This window comes from Stomoxys calcitrans, chromosome 4, assembly GCF_963082655.1.
Source record: "Stomoxys calcitrans chromosome 4, idStoCalc2.1, whole genome shotgun sequence".
Lineage (NCBI taxonomy): Eukaryota > Metazoa > Arthropoda > Insecta > Diptera > Muscidae > Stomoxys > Stomoxys calcitrans.
The window spans coordinates 28,192,926-28,212,243 of record NC_081555.1 but is presented as its reverse complement, the minus strand read 5'-3'; the positions used below and the strand labels follow the sequence as shown (position 1 = coordinate 28,212,243).

Below are 19,318 nucleotides of genomic sequence, written 5' to 3'. Positions count from 1 at the left end.
TGAATTTTTTATCTTCTCTCTCTTTTCTCCCCTTTTTCTCTTTGGTCATGTCTTCTGTTCTGTTCTGTTTTGTTTTGTTTGTTTTTATTTCATTTTTCTTATACTTTACCACATGCTGCTGCTGCTGCTGCTTCATCTACTTTGGGAATTTTACTCCTGAACTCATGACTTGCAATGCGTTCGTCCGTTCCCTCGTTCGTCCTTTGACCCTTCATATCAACTTCCCACAAACACAACAACACAAAAAACAAACTTTACACAAACTATTTCGATTTTCTTCTAATAATTGCAAAACGATAAAAAAAAAACGCCACCCCACAAACCCACCCATATTTACCTCCACAAAAAAATTGCATCTTCTCAAATCTTGGTATAAAAAAAATCTAAATTCATTCTCTTTTTTTATTATTATCTCTTGCCATTTATAAAATTCACTCTCTCTCTCTCCCATGGTTTTCTTCATGCTTGTTGCCTGTTTCAAACATCTGCTGCAGCAGACTACAGTTCAGCAACAGCAACAGCAACCAACGCGCCGTCCACGTCAAAACGGTGTTAAAAATAAATTACAACAAATCACCATGTCCTCCTATGAATTGGAGAAGACCATACAACATTTAGATGTACCTATTATTCCTTATATAAAAACTATTGTAGAAACATTAATTGCTTTCAAATCATAAAAATGTAAGCTTAAGCTTTTTTCTCAAAAAAAAAAAAGAGCTCCAACGGTACTACGTTCAAAAAAAAAAAAAAAGTAACGGCATCGTAACTACTCAAAATTTAAAACAATATAACAGTTGTGAATGTTTTTGGAAATGTGCGTGAAAGATTTAAAAATTAAAAATAACAAATAACGGTATAATGTACTAACAATTATTATATCCCATATCACAATTTAAACACCAGCCAAACATATTTTGGGAAAAAATAAGCAACTCATTAAAATCCAACTTTTTAGTAGTAACAAGTGGTTTGGTATATGACAAATGCAAATGTCTAGCATAAAAATGAAAAGTGAGGTTTCCTTAAAAAAAAAGTCTCTTATTGTCGAAGGATTTCGTCTAGAAAGTATATCTGCAACTCTTTCAACACTTTTCTGACAATTTAAACGTGTATAACAGTTTGTATACTAGTTCCAATAGTATAATTGTAACCTTGGCATTCATATATTGACTTTTTATAGAGTTCCATTCAAATTGAGATCATTTAAGCGAGTATAACAGTTTGTATAACAGTTATAAAAATTGGTTTCCAGTTAAAGTTCACATGTCTATAAACTTTATAAAGACTCTTAATGTGTAAAATCATCATTTTAAATGTATCTAAAACTAGTAAACACTTTTCAAGTAGTCTTAAAGAGTATAACAGTTTGCATAAAAGCTTCGAAGTTTAAAATAGTGTTTTCAAGGTTCATATTTTGTCTTTTTTTTGAAGTCCCATGCAATGTAGGATAATTTTGGCGAGTATAACAGCTTGTGTAACAGTTTATATAACAAAACCAAAAATATACTTCTAGAGAAGGTTTTATGTACATTCGCTTTATAAAATCCTCTAATTACTTCAAAATATTTTTGAAACATTATAACGACATTTTAAATAATTTAAACGTGTATAACAGTTTGCATAAAAGCTTCAAAGGTTAAAATAGTTTTTTTAAAGTTCATATTTGTCTTTTTTTGAAGTCAAAAATAGATTTCTATTGAAAGATTTATATACATTCGCTTTATACACTCTTCTAATTACCTTAAAATATTTTTGAAACCCTAAAAAGAAGATTTCAGTCAAATGGTATATTTTATTTACTTAAACTCGTTAAGTTCCTTAAAGTTAAAACCTATAGTCTTAATATACATATCTCCTATAATCTTCAACGAACAACTTTGCACAACTTTAATTAGTATAAAAGCTAAAAATGTTGTTTAAAGCTAAAATGTTGTAACTTTTTTGTCTATTTGCGAAGTTCTGTCCAAAGGCAGATCATTTGACGAGTATAACAGTTGGTATAACAGTGATAAAATTAAGACTCCAGTGAATTTTCGTTTTTACATTCGCTTCAAAGTCCTTTTTTATGTAAAGAAGGATCATCCTTGAATATTTCTATAACTCTTCTCCGGGGTTTCAAATAATTTAGACATGTATAACAGTTTCCATACGAGTACTAAATAACGACTGTAGTTATAATATATTAATTCTTACTTAAAATTCAAACATTTTGATGAGTTAAACAGTTTAATAGAACAATGGTTGTTATAACAACCAGTATAACAGTTTGTATTACATAATCTAGGAAGGGTTCCGGTAGAAATTTTATGTGTATTAATTTCATAAAGTTCCTTAATGACAAAAGCATTATCTTTAAATATGTGTAATACTCTTCCTGGATTTTTTAAAGAATTTTAAACGAGTATAACAGTTTGCATAACAGCTTCAAATTTATAAATACCAACTCCTGGTTCATATTTTGACTTTTAAGCAGCCCTATCATCAAAGTCCGATTATATTTTTGAGTATAACAGTTTGTATAACAGTTATAAATCACACACATCGATAACAGTTCTTCGATTTTATGTATTATACGGTTCAAAAACTCAAAGTTTGGTTAGTATAACAGTTTCAATGGTTCTTCAGGACCTTTTTCAAAATTTCAAACGAATATAACAGTTTGTATAATAGTTTCCGGTAGAAGTTTAATGGATTCCGGTAAAAGAGCCATATATATTAAGTTCATTTAGTTCCTTAATGACAAAAGCATTGTCTTTAAATATGTAAAATACTACTATACCTGGACTGTTTATTGCGTTTTAAACGAGTATAAAAGTTTGCATAGTAGTTTCAAATTTATAAAAACTAACTCCAGGTTCATTTTTGAATTTTTAAGCAGCCCTATCATTATATAGGGCTGGATTATATATATAAGTTGGATTATATTTTTGGGTATAACAGTTTATATAACTTTTATAAATTTATTATAAATTACACACATCGATAATAGTTCTTCGATTTTATGTACTATACTCGTCAACAATACATATATTGGTTAGTATAACAGTTTCAGTGCTAGATCAGATCTTTTTAAACGAAAATAATAGTTTGTAAAGGAGTTTACGAGGTAAATGTAGTGGTTTAACGTAAATATTTTGAATTGATGTGAAGACTCTTTTAGCGTCAGATTGATTTGACGAGTATAACAGTTTCTGTAATAGTTTTAACATTGTTATAAATTACATCCATCGATAACAAATATGAAGAAAGTTCTTAATTTTGATATTTTTACACAATACATTAAAAAATTTTTTTATTGAGATTCCATTGCAGGATATTGTCCGGCTTTAGACCATTGTCTAATGCTTTTTATTCAAAGAATAGTACAGCAAAAACTTTCAAAAGTCAGCAAGAGTGTGTTTTGTTGCTGGAAGCATTTGACTGGTTACCCGTAACGTGATTTCAATTTCGACCAAGAAATATTATCAGCGGGCGATGTCAAATGGATCATGGTGCTTTACAACCATCCCAACTAGAGTAGGTTGTAGAGCACATATCTGAATTTGAACAGGGCTCTCTAAGATGACTTAATTCACAAGCGCAATAGAAAACAAATCAAATCTTACCTCCCTTATTCAAATCCAACTTATCCAACAATAGTCTAAAGCCGTACAATATCCTACAATGGAATCTCAATAAAATTTTAAGACCGAAACAAGAAAGCGCCAACAGACAAAGATTTTAAATGTTTATCACATTGTGTATGACTCTCCAGTGGTGAATGCCTTTCAATTAATTACAAACTATTGCGGCTAAAAAGTTGGAGTTAAATATATTCATATTCATTAGTGGACTATTTTGGTTAGTATAAAAGTTTAGATTAATAATAGCTTCCTTTCAAAAGTAGCTAATTTTAACTCTAATAAAAGTTTTGTATAACATTTTAATGAGCAAACTGCGGATAGCTTTATAGTGCTGTTCTTCTTATGAAGTTATAACATTAGGACAAAGAAACACCTTTTAAATTAATATGAAGTCAATAAATGCAAACTGTTATAATTACATATATTTACTTAATATGAAGTAAATATATGCAAACTGTTATAATCACAACTTGTATCTCGCAAGTTTTCTCAATTATTCTTCTTTAAACTAGAAATGATCTTAAATTAGAAGTAGTTTTTGGAGTGCAGAGTTTATTTTCTAGTTCAATATAACAGTTTTGTTGACAATATATACTCTACTACAAAAAACAGAAGAGCCTTTAAGAGGCGTAAGAAACCTTTAATAGATATTAATTCCCTTATATCCTAAACCAAACATTTCATTAAACAGGTTAACTATACAAAACCTCCCTTACACATTTAAACAATCCTTAAAGAGTTCTTACAAAAATTGAATATTGGAAATCCTGAAATACATCGTCATGAATGTGTAAGTTTTCAATTATTGGCTTCCTAATCAAACTTTAAACATCAAGATTTCAGTGTTGGCTGGTTTCTGTTCGAAAGTGAACAACTTAAAAATTCCTTAGTCAGTGTTGGCTGGCTGTCCGGAATAAAAGCAAAAAGGCTTGCTATTGGGCAAGTTTGGCTGTAAGAAACAAGCAACTATTTTGTTGTTTCTACAAGCATTTATTTCAAACTTATCAGTGTTGGCTGGTAAGATTGAAAACTATTACCGTATAACACTTTAGGAAAACATTCATTAATAATCCAGTGTTTATTTTTTAGAGAGTTTTAAACGCACAGTAAATGAATAAGAACATTGGTTTTTATTCTTTGAGAACTAATTATTGTAAAAGAATATAACTGTTAGGAGAGTTTTCTTTCATTAAATGTTGAGTTTTTAAATATTTTGTTGTACCCAGAAATTTATGTTTATTACCTTTAATTTCATTTGGTTGAAATATGCTTTTTGGTTTTTTGGTAAACATACAAAAATCCTAAATATGTGATTTAAAATCCTTTGAATATAAGGAGTAAGTTAATATCGGAACAAAGTTGTTGTTTCACGAATTACCTTACATTTGTGCATTTTTTTATAAATAAATAGGGTAATTTGACTTTTATTCTTCTTCATATTTGAGAAATTTTTCAAATATGTATGTAAATGCAGAGTTGAAGAATTTTAACCATCATGATTGGCAAATCACCGATATTCTAGTATTAAATAGATACGATCTTGTTGTATCTGTCCAGTTTTTATTTTGTTGTTGTTAACAATCCAATCATTGTGCTGCGTGTACATGAAATTTTAAGGTGGTAATACAATTGCGACCAAATTATGGTTTTTGATGTCTACAAAATAGATTATTACAAAAGTTTACGTTTTGATGAATTATCATCAAAATTGAAAAAATTGAAGTGTTACAATGAATTTTTATACGTTCAAGTGATTCAGCTATTTTATTTTAACCATATTTGGAATTTGCTGTGTGTATTTTGCCTTAAGTAAGTCAAGTTTTTTTGTGATATTTATTTGGTTTTGTGATTTATTTATTAATTTCAATAATCAATATCTTTTCTAGTTTTACAATTTTGAACTTTGGCTATACATTGGTCGATATTAGTTTGTAAATTTTCTCCCACTGTTTAAATTTATGAATATTCATCTGATTTTTTTAGGACTGTGGAAATATTATTTTGCTATAATTATATTTTTATTTTTTTTTGTTAAATTTTTAATTCATATTTTGTTTAATTTTATATATGTATGTTTTTTTTTAATATTTTATGTATATATTTTTTAAAAATTTTATATTTTTTTTAATATTAAATATATTTTATTTAAAAATATTTAAAAAATATATTATTTTGAAACACACGGGCGAAGAGACCTGAAAAAATTGAAAATCAAAAATTTCAATTTAAGAATACTTTCTTGAAATTTTTTTAAAAATATTTTTTTTAAAATTTTTTAATTAAATACTGTTTTACAAATATTGTTGATTTTTTTTATATCTTTTTTAAAATATCTTTGTTTTCAAATATATTTTTAAAAATATTTTTTTTTAAATATATATTTTTTAAAAATATATTTTTGAATTTATTTTTTAAAAAGATGTCCTTAATAATATTTTAAAGATTTTTTTTAAGAAATTTTTAATATTATTTTGTATAGTTTTTTGATTATTTTTTTTATTATTTTTTTTTATTATTTCTTATTATTTTTTTTATTATATTTTATTATTTTTTTAATTTTTTCTATTATTTTTATTTTTTTCATTATTTTTATTTTTTTTATTATTTTTTTTCTATTTTCATTGTTTATTTTTTCTTTTTTTTATTATTATTTTTCTTGTTTTTATTATTTATATATTTTTTTTTAATTTTTTCTTTATTTTTTTATTGTGTTTTTGTTTTCATTTTCTTTAATTAATTTTATTATTTATTTTTTTATTTATGTGTATATATTTTTTAAATACTTTTATTATTTATATGTATATATCTATTATTAATTATATGTTTTTACATATTTTTTATTACTTACTGTTTTTGATATTATTTTTTTTTACTGTTTTTTGTTTTTTATTTTTTTTTTATTATTTTTTATTTCTTTGTACATGTTTTTTATTTTTTTTTACATAGTTTAAAAAATATTTTTTTAAATATATATTTTAAAAACATGCTTTTTTAAATATAAAGGGTGATTTTTTTGAGGTTAGGATTTTCATGCATTAGTATTTGACAGATCACGTGGGATTTCAGGCATGGTGTCAAAGAGAAAGATGCTCAGTATGCTTTGACATTTCATCATGAATAGACTTACTAACGAGCAACGCTTGCAAATCATTGAATTTTATTACCAAAATCAGTGTTCGGTTCGAAATGTGTTCATTCACCGTAACGTTGCGTCCAACAGCATCTTTGAAAAAATACGGTCCAATGATTCCACCAGCGTACAAACCACACCAAACAGTGCATTTTTCGGGATGCATGGGCAGTTCTTGAACGGCTTCTGGTTGCTCTTCACTCCAAATGCGGCAATTTTGCTTATTTACGTAGCCATTCAACCAGAAATGAGCCTCATCGCTGAACGGTGAATGAACACATTTCGAACCGAACACTGATTTTGGTAATAAAATTCAATGATTTGTAAGCGATGCTCGTTAGTAAGTCTATTCATGATGAAATGTCAAAGCATACTGAGCATCTTTCTCTTTGACACCATGTCTGAAATCCCACGTGATCTGTCAAATACTAATGCATGAAAATCCTAACCTCAAAAAAATCACCCTTTATAAAAAACATTTTTTTTTAAATATCTAAATTTTTTATATATCATTTAAAAATATGTTTTTAAATTAATTTTTTTAAAATATGTTCTTAAAAATATTGTTTTAAAGTTATTTCCTTAATTTTTTTTTTATCTATTTTATTAATTTTTTGTTTTTTTTCTGTTATTTTTTTATTATTTTTTTATTATTTTTTTATTATTTTTTTTTATTTTTTTTTATTTTTTTTTTTTTTATTATTTTTTATATTTTTATTTTTATATTTATTTATTTTTATGTTTATTTTTTTTATTTTTTTCTTTTCTTTTTTTTTTATTTTATTTTCTTTTTTGCATTATTTTTGCTTTTTTTATTATTTATTCTTTTTTTATTTTTTTATTATTTTTTCGATTTTTTTGCATTATTTTTTTGATTTTCATAATTTTTTCGATTTTTTCATTATTTTTTCGTTATTTTTTCGTTATTTTTTCGTTATTTTTTCGATTTTTTCATTATTTTTTTTTATGTGTTTTTGTTTTCATTTTCTTTTATTAATTTTATTGTTTATTTTTTAATTTATTTTTTTATTTACATGTATATATATTTTTTTTTTATTATTTTTTTTTATTTTTTTTTATTTTTTTTTTATTTATTATACCTTCTACCATAGGATGGGGGGTATACTAATTACGTCATTCTGTTTGTAACTACTCGAAATATTCGTCTGAGACCCCATAAAGTATATATATAGTCTTGATCGTCGTGACATTTTATGTCGATCTAGCCATGTCCGTCCGTCTGTCCGTCCACCCGTCCGTCTATCTGTCTGTCGAAATCACGCTAACTTCCGAAGGAGTAAAGCTAGCCGCTTGAAATTTTGCACAAATGCTTCTTATTAGTGTAGGTCGGTTGGTATTATAAATGGGCCATATCGGTCCATGTTTTGATATAGCTGCCATATAAACCGATCTTGGGTCTTGACTTCTTGAGCCTCTAGAGTGCGCAATTCTTATCCGATTGGAATGAAATTTAGCATGACGTGTTTTGTTATGATATCCAACAACTGTGCCAAGTATGGCTCAAATCAGTGAATAACCTGATATAGCTGCCATATAAACCGATCTTGAATCTTGACTTCTTGAGCCTCTAGAGGGCGCAATTCTTATCTGATTGGAATGAAATTTTGCACCACATGTTTTGTTATGATATCCAACAACTGTGCCAAGTATGATTCAAATCGGTCCATAACCTGATATAGCTGCCATATAAACCGATCTTGGGTCTTGACTTCTTGAGTCTCTAGAGGGCGCAATTCTTATTCGATTGGAATGAAATTTTGCACGACATGTTTCGTTATTATATCCAACAACTGTGCCAAGTATGGTTCAAATCGGTCCATAACCTGATATAGCTGCCATATAAACCGATCTGGGATCTTGACTTCTTGAGCCTCTAGAGGGCGCAATTCTTATCTGATTGGAATGAAATTTTGCCCAACGTGTTTTGATATCATATACAACAACTGTGCCAAGTATGATTCAAATCGGCCCATAATCTGATATATATCTGCCATATAAACCGATCTTGGGTCTTGACTTCTTGAGCCTCTAGAGGATGCAATCCGATTTGACTGAAATTTTGCATTTTGACTTTCAACAACTGTGCCAAATAAGGTTCAAATCGGTTCATAACCTAATATAACTGCCATATAAACCGATCTGGTATCTTGACATCTTGAGCCTCTAGAGGTCGCAATTATTATCCGATTTGTCTGAAATTTTGTTCGACGGATCCTCTCATCACCTTCAACATAGGTGTTTATTATGGTCTGAATCGGTCTATAGCCTGATACAGCTTCCATATAAATTGATCTCTCTATTTTACTTCTTGAGCCCCCAAAGGGCGCAATTCTTATTCGAATTGGCTGACACAGGTCTCCAACATATAATTTAATTGTGGTCCAAACCGGACCATATCTTGGTATCGCTCTAATAGTCTAATAGCAGAGCAAATCTTTTCTTTTATCCTTTGTTTTGCCTAATAAGAGATGCCGGGAAAAGAACTCGAAAAGTGCGATTCATGGTGGCGGGTATATACGATTCGGCCCGGCCGAACTTAGCTTCATACTTATTTTATATTATTTCCTATTTTCTTTATTTCTTTCTAATTTGTTTTTTTTTTAATTATCTTATTATATTTTTTTATTTGTGAATTTCCCATTATACGCACTTAAGTTTATATTTTTTTATTACATCATTTTTAATTTTGGTTTTTGCTATTGTTTCTTATTTTATTTTAAGTTTTACTTGTTTATTCGTTAACTTCCTATTATATATACTGATTTTATAATTTTGTATATTGTTTTCATTGTTATTTTTTCGTTTATGATGGATTGTTTTCTTTTTATTATTTTGTTTTATTCATTATTTATCTTTGTATAGGGATTGAAACTGTTGGTGTTTCAATGATCACATAAATCTCATTGGAGATTTTTTCAAATCTAAGACTTAAGCTTGCATTTTCTATATGTATTATTGTATTGTATACCTATATATATATCAACAACATCTTCATAAATATATATATATATCTCAAACCTTGATCAAATGTTGATTTTAAATAGTGTAATCATTCAGATAACATTTTTTTAAATAAAATAAAAGAGAACAAAAAAAAAGAAACAATGTTTGTAAAAAAAAGTCTCGAGAACACTATTACAAAATCCATTTGAATTAAGTAAAACAAAATATATATTCCTTTTCTTTTCTTTTTCTTTAATTTCGAACATTTTTTGCACAAAATTTTTCCCTTAGGTGGACTTAGTATCTTGTCCTTTATGTAATAAAACATTTTCAGGGAACTCATCCTTGATCTCACATATACGTAATCATGCAGCTGAAGTGCTAATATTTACAGTAATATGTGCTAAACTTACCTACTTATACTTATACTAACTAAATTAACAAACATATCACCTACTAACTATATTAAGAGAGAGAGAAAGCATATAACAGTTTACCCCTAATTAGTAGGACAAAATCAAAAACAAAATCCACAAATCAAACACTATGTAGTCTTTGAGAAAATATCACTTTTTGTGCTTTGCATTTAGCAAAGAAGAAGCCATATCAGCAGAGATGTAAGGAGTGTGTTTAAAAGTTTAGCCTTTAATTGAATTATTGCTTTTGGCAATATATAAGCCACCATTTCTTTTGTTGGAAAGAATGAGTGGAGAGTTCTTTTGTTGGAAAGAACTCTAATTAATAAATTGATATTAAACATATACTAGTGAACTTGTATAAGGTCATGTTTCAATTAAAACATTGATAAAGAAATAAATCAGAAGATAAGTTACACAAATTTTACTTAGAATTTTCTCAAAACATTTCCTTGTCACCATATGATAAACACTATGAATATATTCTCTATATAGTATTGTAAAGAAAGGTTTTGTAAATCTTACACTCAAACTGAACTGTATTAATTTTAGATGCTATATAATGGAGTTTTTAGCCAGGGAATCCTTATTTCATTTGGTTTGGTTTTCCACCATAGGATGTGTATAACAATTTAGTCATTACGCTTACAAAACTTTGAAAAATTGTTTCAAGATCTTGAAAATTAGATATGTATCCATGACCGCCATGATAACATGCTAATTTAAGAACGAGCTAATCCAGCCGTTCGAAATTACTCGATTTCGCAGAATAATGGAACAGTGCGTTTGTTGGACTCATACTGAGTAGGATTCCGATGGAATTATATTTGAATATGGCTGCCATACTATATATACTGATCTCCCGATTTAATTTCTAGAATCCATACAAGCCGAATTTGTTGCTAGATTTTGGTGATATTTGGCACAGTGAATTGTGCTAGGCCTCTCGACATCCGTACCGAGTATTGTCTAGATAAGTCTTTATTGGGATATAGCTGTTATATATACCGTTTAGTATGGCTTTCGACACATAGAACAATGAGCGCACTTATGCGGCAAGTTATAGCATATATAGGGCATGTGAAGAAGATGAGAAGTTGGAGTATTTCTTATGTCATTATCCAGCTTTCACCGCTAACAGACACCGGCACCTAAGTGGGAAACCAATATCAGACATGAACCAAGGTGGGGACCCAAAACCAGACATGAACCAAGGGAAGAGCTTGGTTTGCAAAACAATACTGGATTTTGTTAGCAGCACAGAATACCAGAAATATACTGTTTTCGAGGTTCCTTTTTAGTATTTATATCGCTCAACAAGCCGACGTGTATATCTATAGTGATATGGGGCGGATTAATATCCACATCCTCTTTTCAACCTATCCTAACCTAACCTACATATACCGATCTTGGCGATTTTTTTTCCCCGATTTTGCCGAAATTTTGTACAGTGAGTTGTAATGGGGTCCTACTACATTCTTTCCTAATATGGTGGAGATCAGACTAACGGTCTTGAATCCATATATGGCCTGATATTGCTGAAATTTTGAACTGAATGATTTGTGTTGGCCGTCCCAACGAGTTTAGTCCACATCGAACCATATTCGGTATATTCACCGTATTTTGAGGTGTTGGGTATTCAAAGTTCGGCCCGGCCAAGTACTAATTTCGTCGTAGAAGTATTGAACTGCGATCCAACGAAGTACATATATAAAGGGTGATTTGGCAATACTGGTTTAAACAGCTTACGCACGTGTTTTTTCACATTCAAACATCTTCTATTTGGTCTAAAATTTAACCATGAATCGTCTTATAAACGAACAACGCTTGCAAATTATTGAATTGTATTATCAAAATGCGTGCTATGTTAAGAAAGTTCATCGTTCGTTGACAAAGCTCATTATTGGCTCAATGGGTACGTAAATAAGCGGAATTGTCGATTTTGGAGTGAAGATCAGCCAGCAGCATTGCAAGAGCACACAATGCATCCTCAAAAAGCCACAGTTTGGTGCGGCCTATGGGCTGGTGGCATCATTGGACCGTACTTCTTCAAAGATGATGCGAATCGTAATGTAACAGTGAATGGTGAGCGCTATCGTGGGATGATATCCCACATTTTTTTGTCCAAAATGAGCTTAAATCGCATGACATGTAGTTTCAACTAGACGGTGCCACATGCCATACAGCACGTTCTTGTTCGGAAACGGTCAGGTCAATTGGCCGCCTAGATCGTGCGATTTAACGTTTTTAGACTATTTTTTGTGGAGTTATGTTAAAGCTCATCGCTATACAGACAAGCTCGCTTCAATTGACGCATTGGAAGACAATATTTATTCGTGAGATACCGGCTGAAATGTTGGAAAGACTATGTCAAAATTGTACTAAGCGGATGGACCATTTGAGGCGCAGTCACGGCCAACATTTGCATGAACGTACTATAGATTCGAATAAAGATTTCATGCATTTTTCTGAATTTTATGTGCTTTTTTAACTTTCCTATAGCTCTTAAAAAAACACCCTTTATATTCTTGACCGTTTTGACATTCGAAGTCGATTTAGTCATGTCCGTTCGTCTGTATATCTGTTGAAGGCATGCGAAAGAGTACAGCTAGGTGCTTGAAATTTTGCTAAAATACTTCTTTCAAGTGTAGGTCGGTTCGGATGGTAAATAGGGCATGTTTTTATAATGCTACCTCTAGAGGGCGCAATTTGAAAAAGTTGTTCAAAAAAGGTATCAGATGCGATTCATGTTGGAGGGTCAAACTAAACGGGGTGGTGGATGGATTTTAGTTTTTTTATTTTAATTCTTTTTTTTATTGTTTTAATTTTTTTATTGTTTTAATTTGTTTATTATTGTAATTTTTAATTTTTTATATATATTTTTTTTTGTTTTTTTGTTTTTTTTTATTGATTATTGTTTATTTTATTTTTTTTTTTCTATTTTAATTTTGTTGTTTTTTTTTGTTCATAATTTTATTTTTTTTTTGGTTCTTCTATAATTTTTATTTTTCATTTTTTTTTGCTGTTTTATATTTTGTTTTTTTTTATAATTTTTATTTTTTTTTTATAATTTTTATTTTTTTTTATAATTTTTATTTTTTTTTATAATTTTTATTTTTTTTTTCTAAAGTTATTATTTTTTATTTAATTTGTTTTTTATTTTTTTATCTTATTTTATTTATAATTTTTTATCTTTTTTTTATTTTTTCAATTTTTTTTTATTTTTTGTTGCTTTTATTTTTTATGTTCCTTTAATCCTTTTACTTTTTTTATGTTTTTTATTTAAATTTTATTGGTTTATTTATTTTTAAATTAAGTTTTTTTTTTTTTAATTTTTTGTCTTTTTTTATTATTTTATTCTTTTTTTTTTGTTTTTTATTTTTTTTTTATTTTTTTTTATTTTTTTTTTATTTTTTTTTTCATTTTTTATATTCTTTTTTTTATTTTTTTATATTCTTTTTTTTTATTTTTTTATATTTTTTTTTTATTTTTTTATATTTTTTTTTTATTTTTTTTATATTTTTTTTTATTTTTTTATATTCTTTTATTTTTTTTTTATTTTTTTTTTATTTTTTTTATTTTTTATTTTTGTTTGTTAATTGTTTATTATAATTTTATTGTTACCTTTTTATTGTTTTTTATTATTATTTTTTTAATTATTATATTTTTGTTTTTTTATATTTTTTTCTTTATAAATTTTTTTATAATTTTTTTTTTATATTTTTTTTTGTTTTTTTTTTTATTTTTTTTGTTATTTTTTTTTTGTTTGTTATTTTTTTATTATTTCGATCATCTTGAAAATCTAAGACAATTTAGCCATGTCCGTCCGTCCGTCCGTCGGTCGGTCTGTTGAAATCACGCTATAGTCTTTAACAATACAGATATTGAGCTGAAACTTTGCACAGATTCTTCTTTTTTGCATATCGGTAGGTTAAGTTCGAAGATGGGCTATACTTGACTATATCTTGATATAGCCCCCATGTAGACCGATCTGCCGATTTAAGGTTCATTATTCATTTATTTTTCTTTTTCGTTTTATTTATTTATTTTTTACGAATGTTATGTTCGTTATATAACTTTATTTTTTACTTAAGAGCGCCTGGTATCGAATCATGGTGAGAATATCAATAGGACAAATATTCCCTCACTAAATAGCTAAAGTTCACATTAAAATTAATACAGTTCATATACGAGTATAACACCTCAACACATAATATAAGCATTATGCATGGTATAATAACCTCAAATTGAATTATAAAAAAAGTTAAATGAATAACAAACTTGTATAAAATGAATATAAATATTTAAACTCCAATAGAACATTGTAGTTCAGTTTATAAAAGAAGGACATTGGTTCTTTGATAGTTATTAAACTATGGATAAGACATAAGCTGTTATACAAGTAAAGTATAGACAATAATGAATACAATCAAAAAGTTAAAAAGAAAATTTGCCTGTACTACATTGATTTTTAAAAATTTCAATTTCCTTTAATAATTTTCTTTGAGAATTTAAAAATTTTATCGAAATAAAAATTTGTTTTGAAGAAATTTTTAATATGAATATAAAACTGCGTTGTCCGGTATGTTGGTACTGGCAAGCGTATGAATATAATCAAAGAAAGTATTTTCATCAAAAGAAATGTACAATATAACTTCTTTTGTAATTTTAATTTAAGTATAACTGTTATATTGTAAAACACTTAAATTTATAATCGTTTTTAACTGTATAACAATTTTAAAGTGTATAACAGTTTTAAAGTGTATAACAGTTTTAAAGTGTATAACAGTTTTAAAATGTATAACAGTTTTAAACTGTATAACAGTTGTTAACTGTATATCAGTTGTTAACTGTATAACAGTTGTTAACTGTATAACAGTTTTTAACTGTTTAACAGCTTTGAACTGTATAACAGTTTTAAACTTTATTGCAGTTTTGAATTGTGTAACAGTTTTTAACTGTATACTAATTTTTAACTGTAAGACAGTTCTTATACCCTCCACTATAGGATGGGGGGTATACACCTCGAAATATGCATCTAAGATCCCATAAAGTATATATATTCTTGATCGTCATGAAATTTTAAGTCGATCTAGCCATGTCCGTCTGTCCGTCTTTCGAAAGCACGCTAACTATCGAAGGAGTAAAGATAGGCGCTTGAAATTTTGCACAATTACTTTTTATTAGTGTAGACAGGTGCGGATTGTAAATGGGCCAAATCGGTCCATGTTTTGATATAGCTGCCATATAAACCGATCTTGAATCTTGACTTCTTGATCCTCTAGAGGGCGCAATTCTCGTCCGAATTGACTGCACGTGGTGTTTTTGTATCACTTCCGGTAACAGTGATGAGTATGGCTCAAATCGGATCATTACCTAATAAAGCTGCCATATAAACCGATCATAGGTCTTGACTTCTTCAGCGTTTAGAGCGCGCAATTCTCATCCGATTTGACTGAAATTTTTGTATCTGGTGTTTTGGGATCACTTCCAGCAACTGTGCTAAGTATTGTTCAAATCAGTTCATAACCTGATATAGCTGCCATATAAACCGATCTGGGATCGTGACTTACTGAGCCGCTAGAAGGCACAATTCTCATCCGATTTGGTTGAAATTTTACATGACGTGGGTTGTTATGACTTCCAACAACTGTGCTTAGTATGGCGCAAATCGGTACATATCCTAATATAGCTGCCATATAAACGGATCTTGGATCTTAACTTTTTGAGCCTCTAGAGGGCGCAATTCTCATCAGATTTGGCAGAAATTTGTACAACGACTTCTTCCACGACCCTCAACATACGTGTCCAATATGGTCTGAATCGATCTATATCTTGATACAGCTCCCATATAAACCGATCTCCCGATTTTGCTTCTTGAGATCCTACAAGCGCAATTTTTATCTGACTGAACTGAAGTATTACACAATGACTTCTACAATGTTCAGCATTCATTTATGGTCCGAATCGGACTTGTTACAGCTCCAATACTATAACAGTTTTTATTCATTATTCTTTGTTTGCCTAAAAAGAGATACAGCACAAAGACTTCGACAAATGCTATCCTGGATGGAGGGTATATAAGATTTGGCCCGGTCGAACTTAGCACGCTTTTTGTTGTTAAATTTATTGCAGTTTTTAACTGAGTAGGAGTTTTTAACTGTATAACAGTTTTTAACTGTATAACTGTTTTTAACTGTATATCAGTTTTAAATTGTATAACAGTTTTCAATTGTAAAACAGTTTTGAGCTGTATAATAGTTTTACACTGTATAACTGGTTTAACGTGTATATCAGTTTTGAATTGTATAACAGTTTTAAGCTGTTTAAAATTTTTTAACTGCTTTCTGACTGTATAATAGTTTTTAAGTGTATAACTGTTTCTGATTGTGCAGCAGTTCTGAATTGTATAGCAGTTTTAACTGTATAAAAGTTTGTAACTGTTTAACAGTTTTGAATTGTGTTACAGTTTTTTGAAGTTTATTGCAGTTTTTAACTGTATAACAATTTTCAACTATAAAACAGTTTTGATCTGTATAATAGTATAACTGTATAACAGTTTTTAACTTTTAAACAGTTTTTAACTGTATAACTGTTTTTAACTGTAAATCAGTTTTGAATTGTATAACAGTTTTCAACGGTAAAACTGTTTTGAAATGTAAAACAGTTTTTAACTGTATAATAGTTTCTGACTGTATAATATTTTTAAACTGTATAACTGTTTTTGACTGTATAACAGTTAAGAATTTTAAAACAGTTTTAACTGTATAACAGTTTTTAACTGTTTATGTGTAACAGTTGAATTGTGTAACAGTTTTTTTTAAGTTTATTGCATTTTTTAACGGTATAACAGTTCTCAACTATAAAACGGTTTTGAACCGTATAATAATTTTTAACTGTGTAACAATTTTTTAGCTTTATAACACTTTTAATCTGTTTAACAGTTTTTAGCTGTATAAAAAATTTTTAACTTTATTGCAGTTTTGAATTGTATTAAAATGTTTTACTGTATGACATTTTTAGCTATGTAATAGTTTTTAACTGTATAATTTTGGCTGTAAAGCAGTTTTGAATTGTATAACAGTTTTAACTGCATTACAGTTTTTAATTGCGTATCAGTTTTTAACTTCCTAATAGTTTTAATTGCATAAAAGTTGTTAACTGTATAACAGTTTTCAACTGTATAACAGTTTTCAACTGTATAACAGTTTTCAACTGTATAACAGTTTTCAACTGTATAACAGTTTTTTACTTTATAACAGTTTTTGACTGTAAAACAGTTTTTGATTGTATAACAGTTTTTGACTTTATAACTGTTATTAATTTTGTTACAGTTTTTATGAGTATAACAGCTTATAGCAGTATAACCGTATAACAGCTTATAATTGTATAGTAGTATATAACACATTTCATTTTGCAATATTTCTGTAATAAGTTAAATGCTTACTATTCATTATTAATCCTTGATAATAGTACAACCTCTAGTGTTTGATGCAGGGAGATGCTTTTTTTTTCCTAAAAAGAGAATGTCAAATAGAAAACTCCCGGTCAAACCTAGAAACGAATTCAAAAATCGAAATTTTTGAATTCGTCTATAGACTTAGTATATATGTATATAAGAGAATATTAAATGTTATTGAGATAAAAGAAGGTTGAGTTACAAAAAAAAAAGAGTTAGGGACGTCCCCACCACCCCTGCCCCCACAACGCACTGATTTGATGTGGACAAAAAGGTCAATTGGAGTTCCCATATATCGTAGCAGTGCCCGAATCATATGCCCAGGATCATGTATCCCCTTAAAAAAAAATTATGAAAACAACATTGCTCTCCTCAATTGAATCGTCCTAATGCTTATCGGATGGAGGTCAGTTTGCTGTCACAGGTGCGTAGCGTTGTAATTGCCATTGTTGGGGGAATTTGTATCCAGTAATTACCATTTTTTTGCTCTATCTTTTCAGAGATGCCACAAAAATTTTTGCCTCATTTCAGACTATAAACTTAACTCAAACAAATGGAAATGTTGCACTTTTTAAATGGAGAAGCAATTAACAAGAGTTATAACCAAGCAAAACTCAAGCGTTTGTGTATAACAGTTTGCTAAATAAGGGGATACAGAATGTAATTAAAGAAAATGTCACCAATTTAGTTTTTTTTTATATGAAAAATATATTTTTTTTTGTAATAATTTACATACAATGATTGTGTATTATTATCTCTTTTTTTCTCTCTCTTTCTCTGTTTCCCCTCACTTAAAATGTTGATTATAAAATTCTTTTAGTTTAAAGGCAACGGAAAGACCATTGAAGTAAAAGGGCGCGCGCTGAAGCAGTTGGCCAGGACATGTGGTTCCCAGCTCTTCATACATTTTCATGAATTCAAGCTTGATTGGGAAAAAATAACTCATAAAACTATTTTTTCCAAAAAAAAACTCTCTACTTTTTTAGAGCTCTCTTATCAAAAAGTACTGTATACAATTTTTTTTGGTTTCCCTTATTTAAATTCAAGGGTTGTTTCCTAACTATGGTATTGTATAAACATTATTGAAGTGTTGGCTTCAATAATATTAGGGAAGAATTAAACGTTTGATCGATCGAACTTTATGATTTTGATTTTAAAATACTTTCTATAAACCAACTAAACAAAATTATACTAAACTTGAAAAAGAAAAAACATCATATAACACCTGTAGACCACAAAATAACACTTAACAGTATACTGGTATAACAACAACACTTAACACTTCAACTAATATATCTATCTACAACTAATATATCTAAAAAGAATATCAAAATTTTTTGCATATATTATTTAATATTATATCGCATATTTTAGTTCTAAGTTACAGATTAAGTTAAAAAAAACATGATTACGTAGAAACCCAAAATAATTGGCTGTAAAATTTTTCTAAATATCTACAAGGAATAGTTTTTCTTGTTAAAAATTTTTTGGCATATTAAAAAACAAATCGAAATAATGGAAAAAGAAAAGATCTTTAAAATATTATATTATCAATTATTTATAAAGACTTCGAAGCATTCAATATAAGCTTATTTTATTGTATTCAACACACTTATAGAAATTATGTATATTCGTGATGAACAATAAGAACAAATTTAAAACTTCACGTACATATTGAACTAAAAGAAATTTTTAACTGTATAACAGTTACAGTAACTTAATA

At 28.2% G+C, this 19,318-nt stretch overlaps 1 protein-coding gene across 4 annotated transcripts in view; it reads left to right on the top strand.

Annotated features, from left to right (window-relative positions):
- The window catches only part of LOC106082109 (zinc finger protein 154), a 115,040-nt gene that overhangs the window by 63,029 nt on the left and 32,693 nt on the right, over positions 1 to 19,318 (top strand). Inside the window, exons 3-4 of one of the 4 annotated variants that reach the window (XM_013244443.2) lie at positions 498 to 620; positions 10,012 to 10,113. The exons of 1 other annotated variant lie outside the window; for it this stretch is intronic. In XM_013244443.2, the coding sequence (XP_013099897.1) occupies positions 498 to 620; positions 10,012 to 10,113 (225 nt within the window). Of the gene's footprint in view, positions 1 to 494; positions 621 to 10,011; positions 10,114 to 19,318 lie in introns of all 4 variants that reach the window. 2 more of the 4 variants (XM_013244442.2, XM_059366615.1) reach the window with 2 other exon arrangements.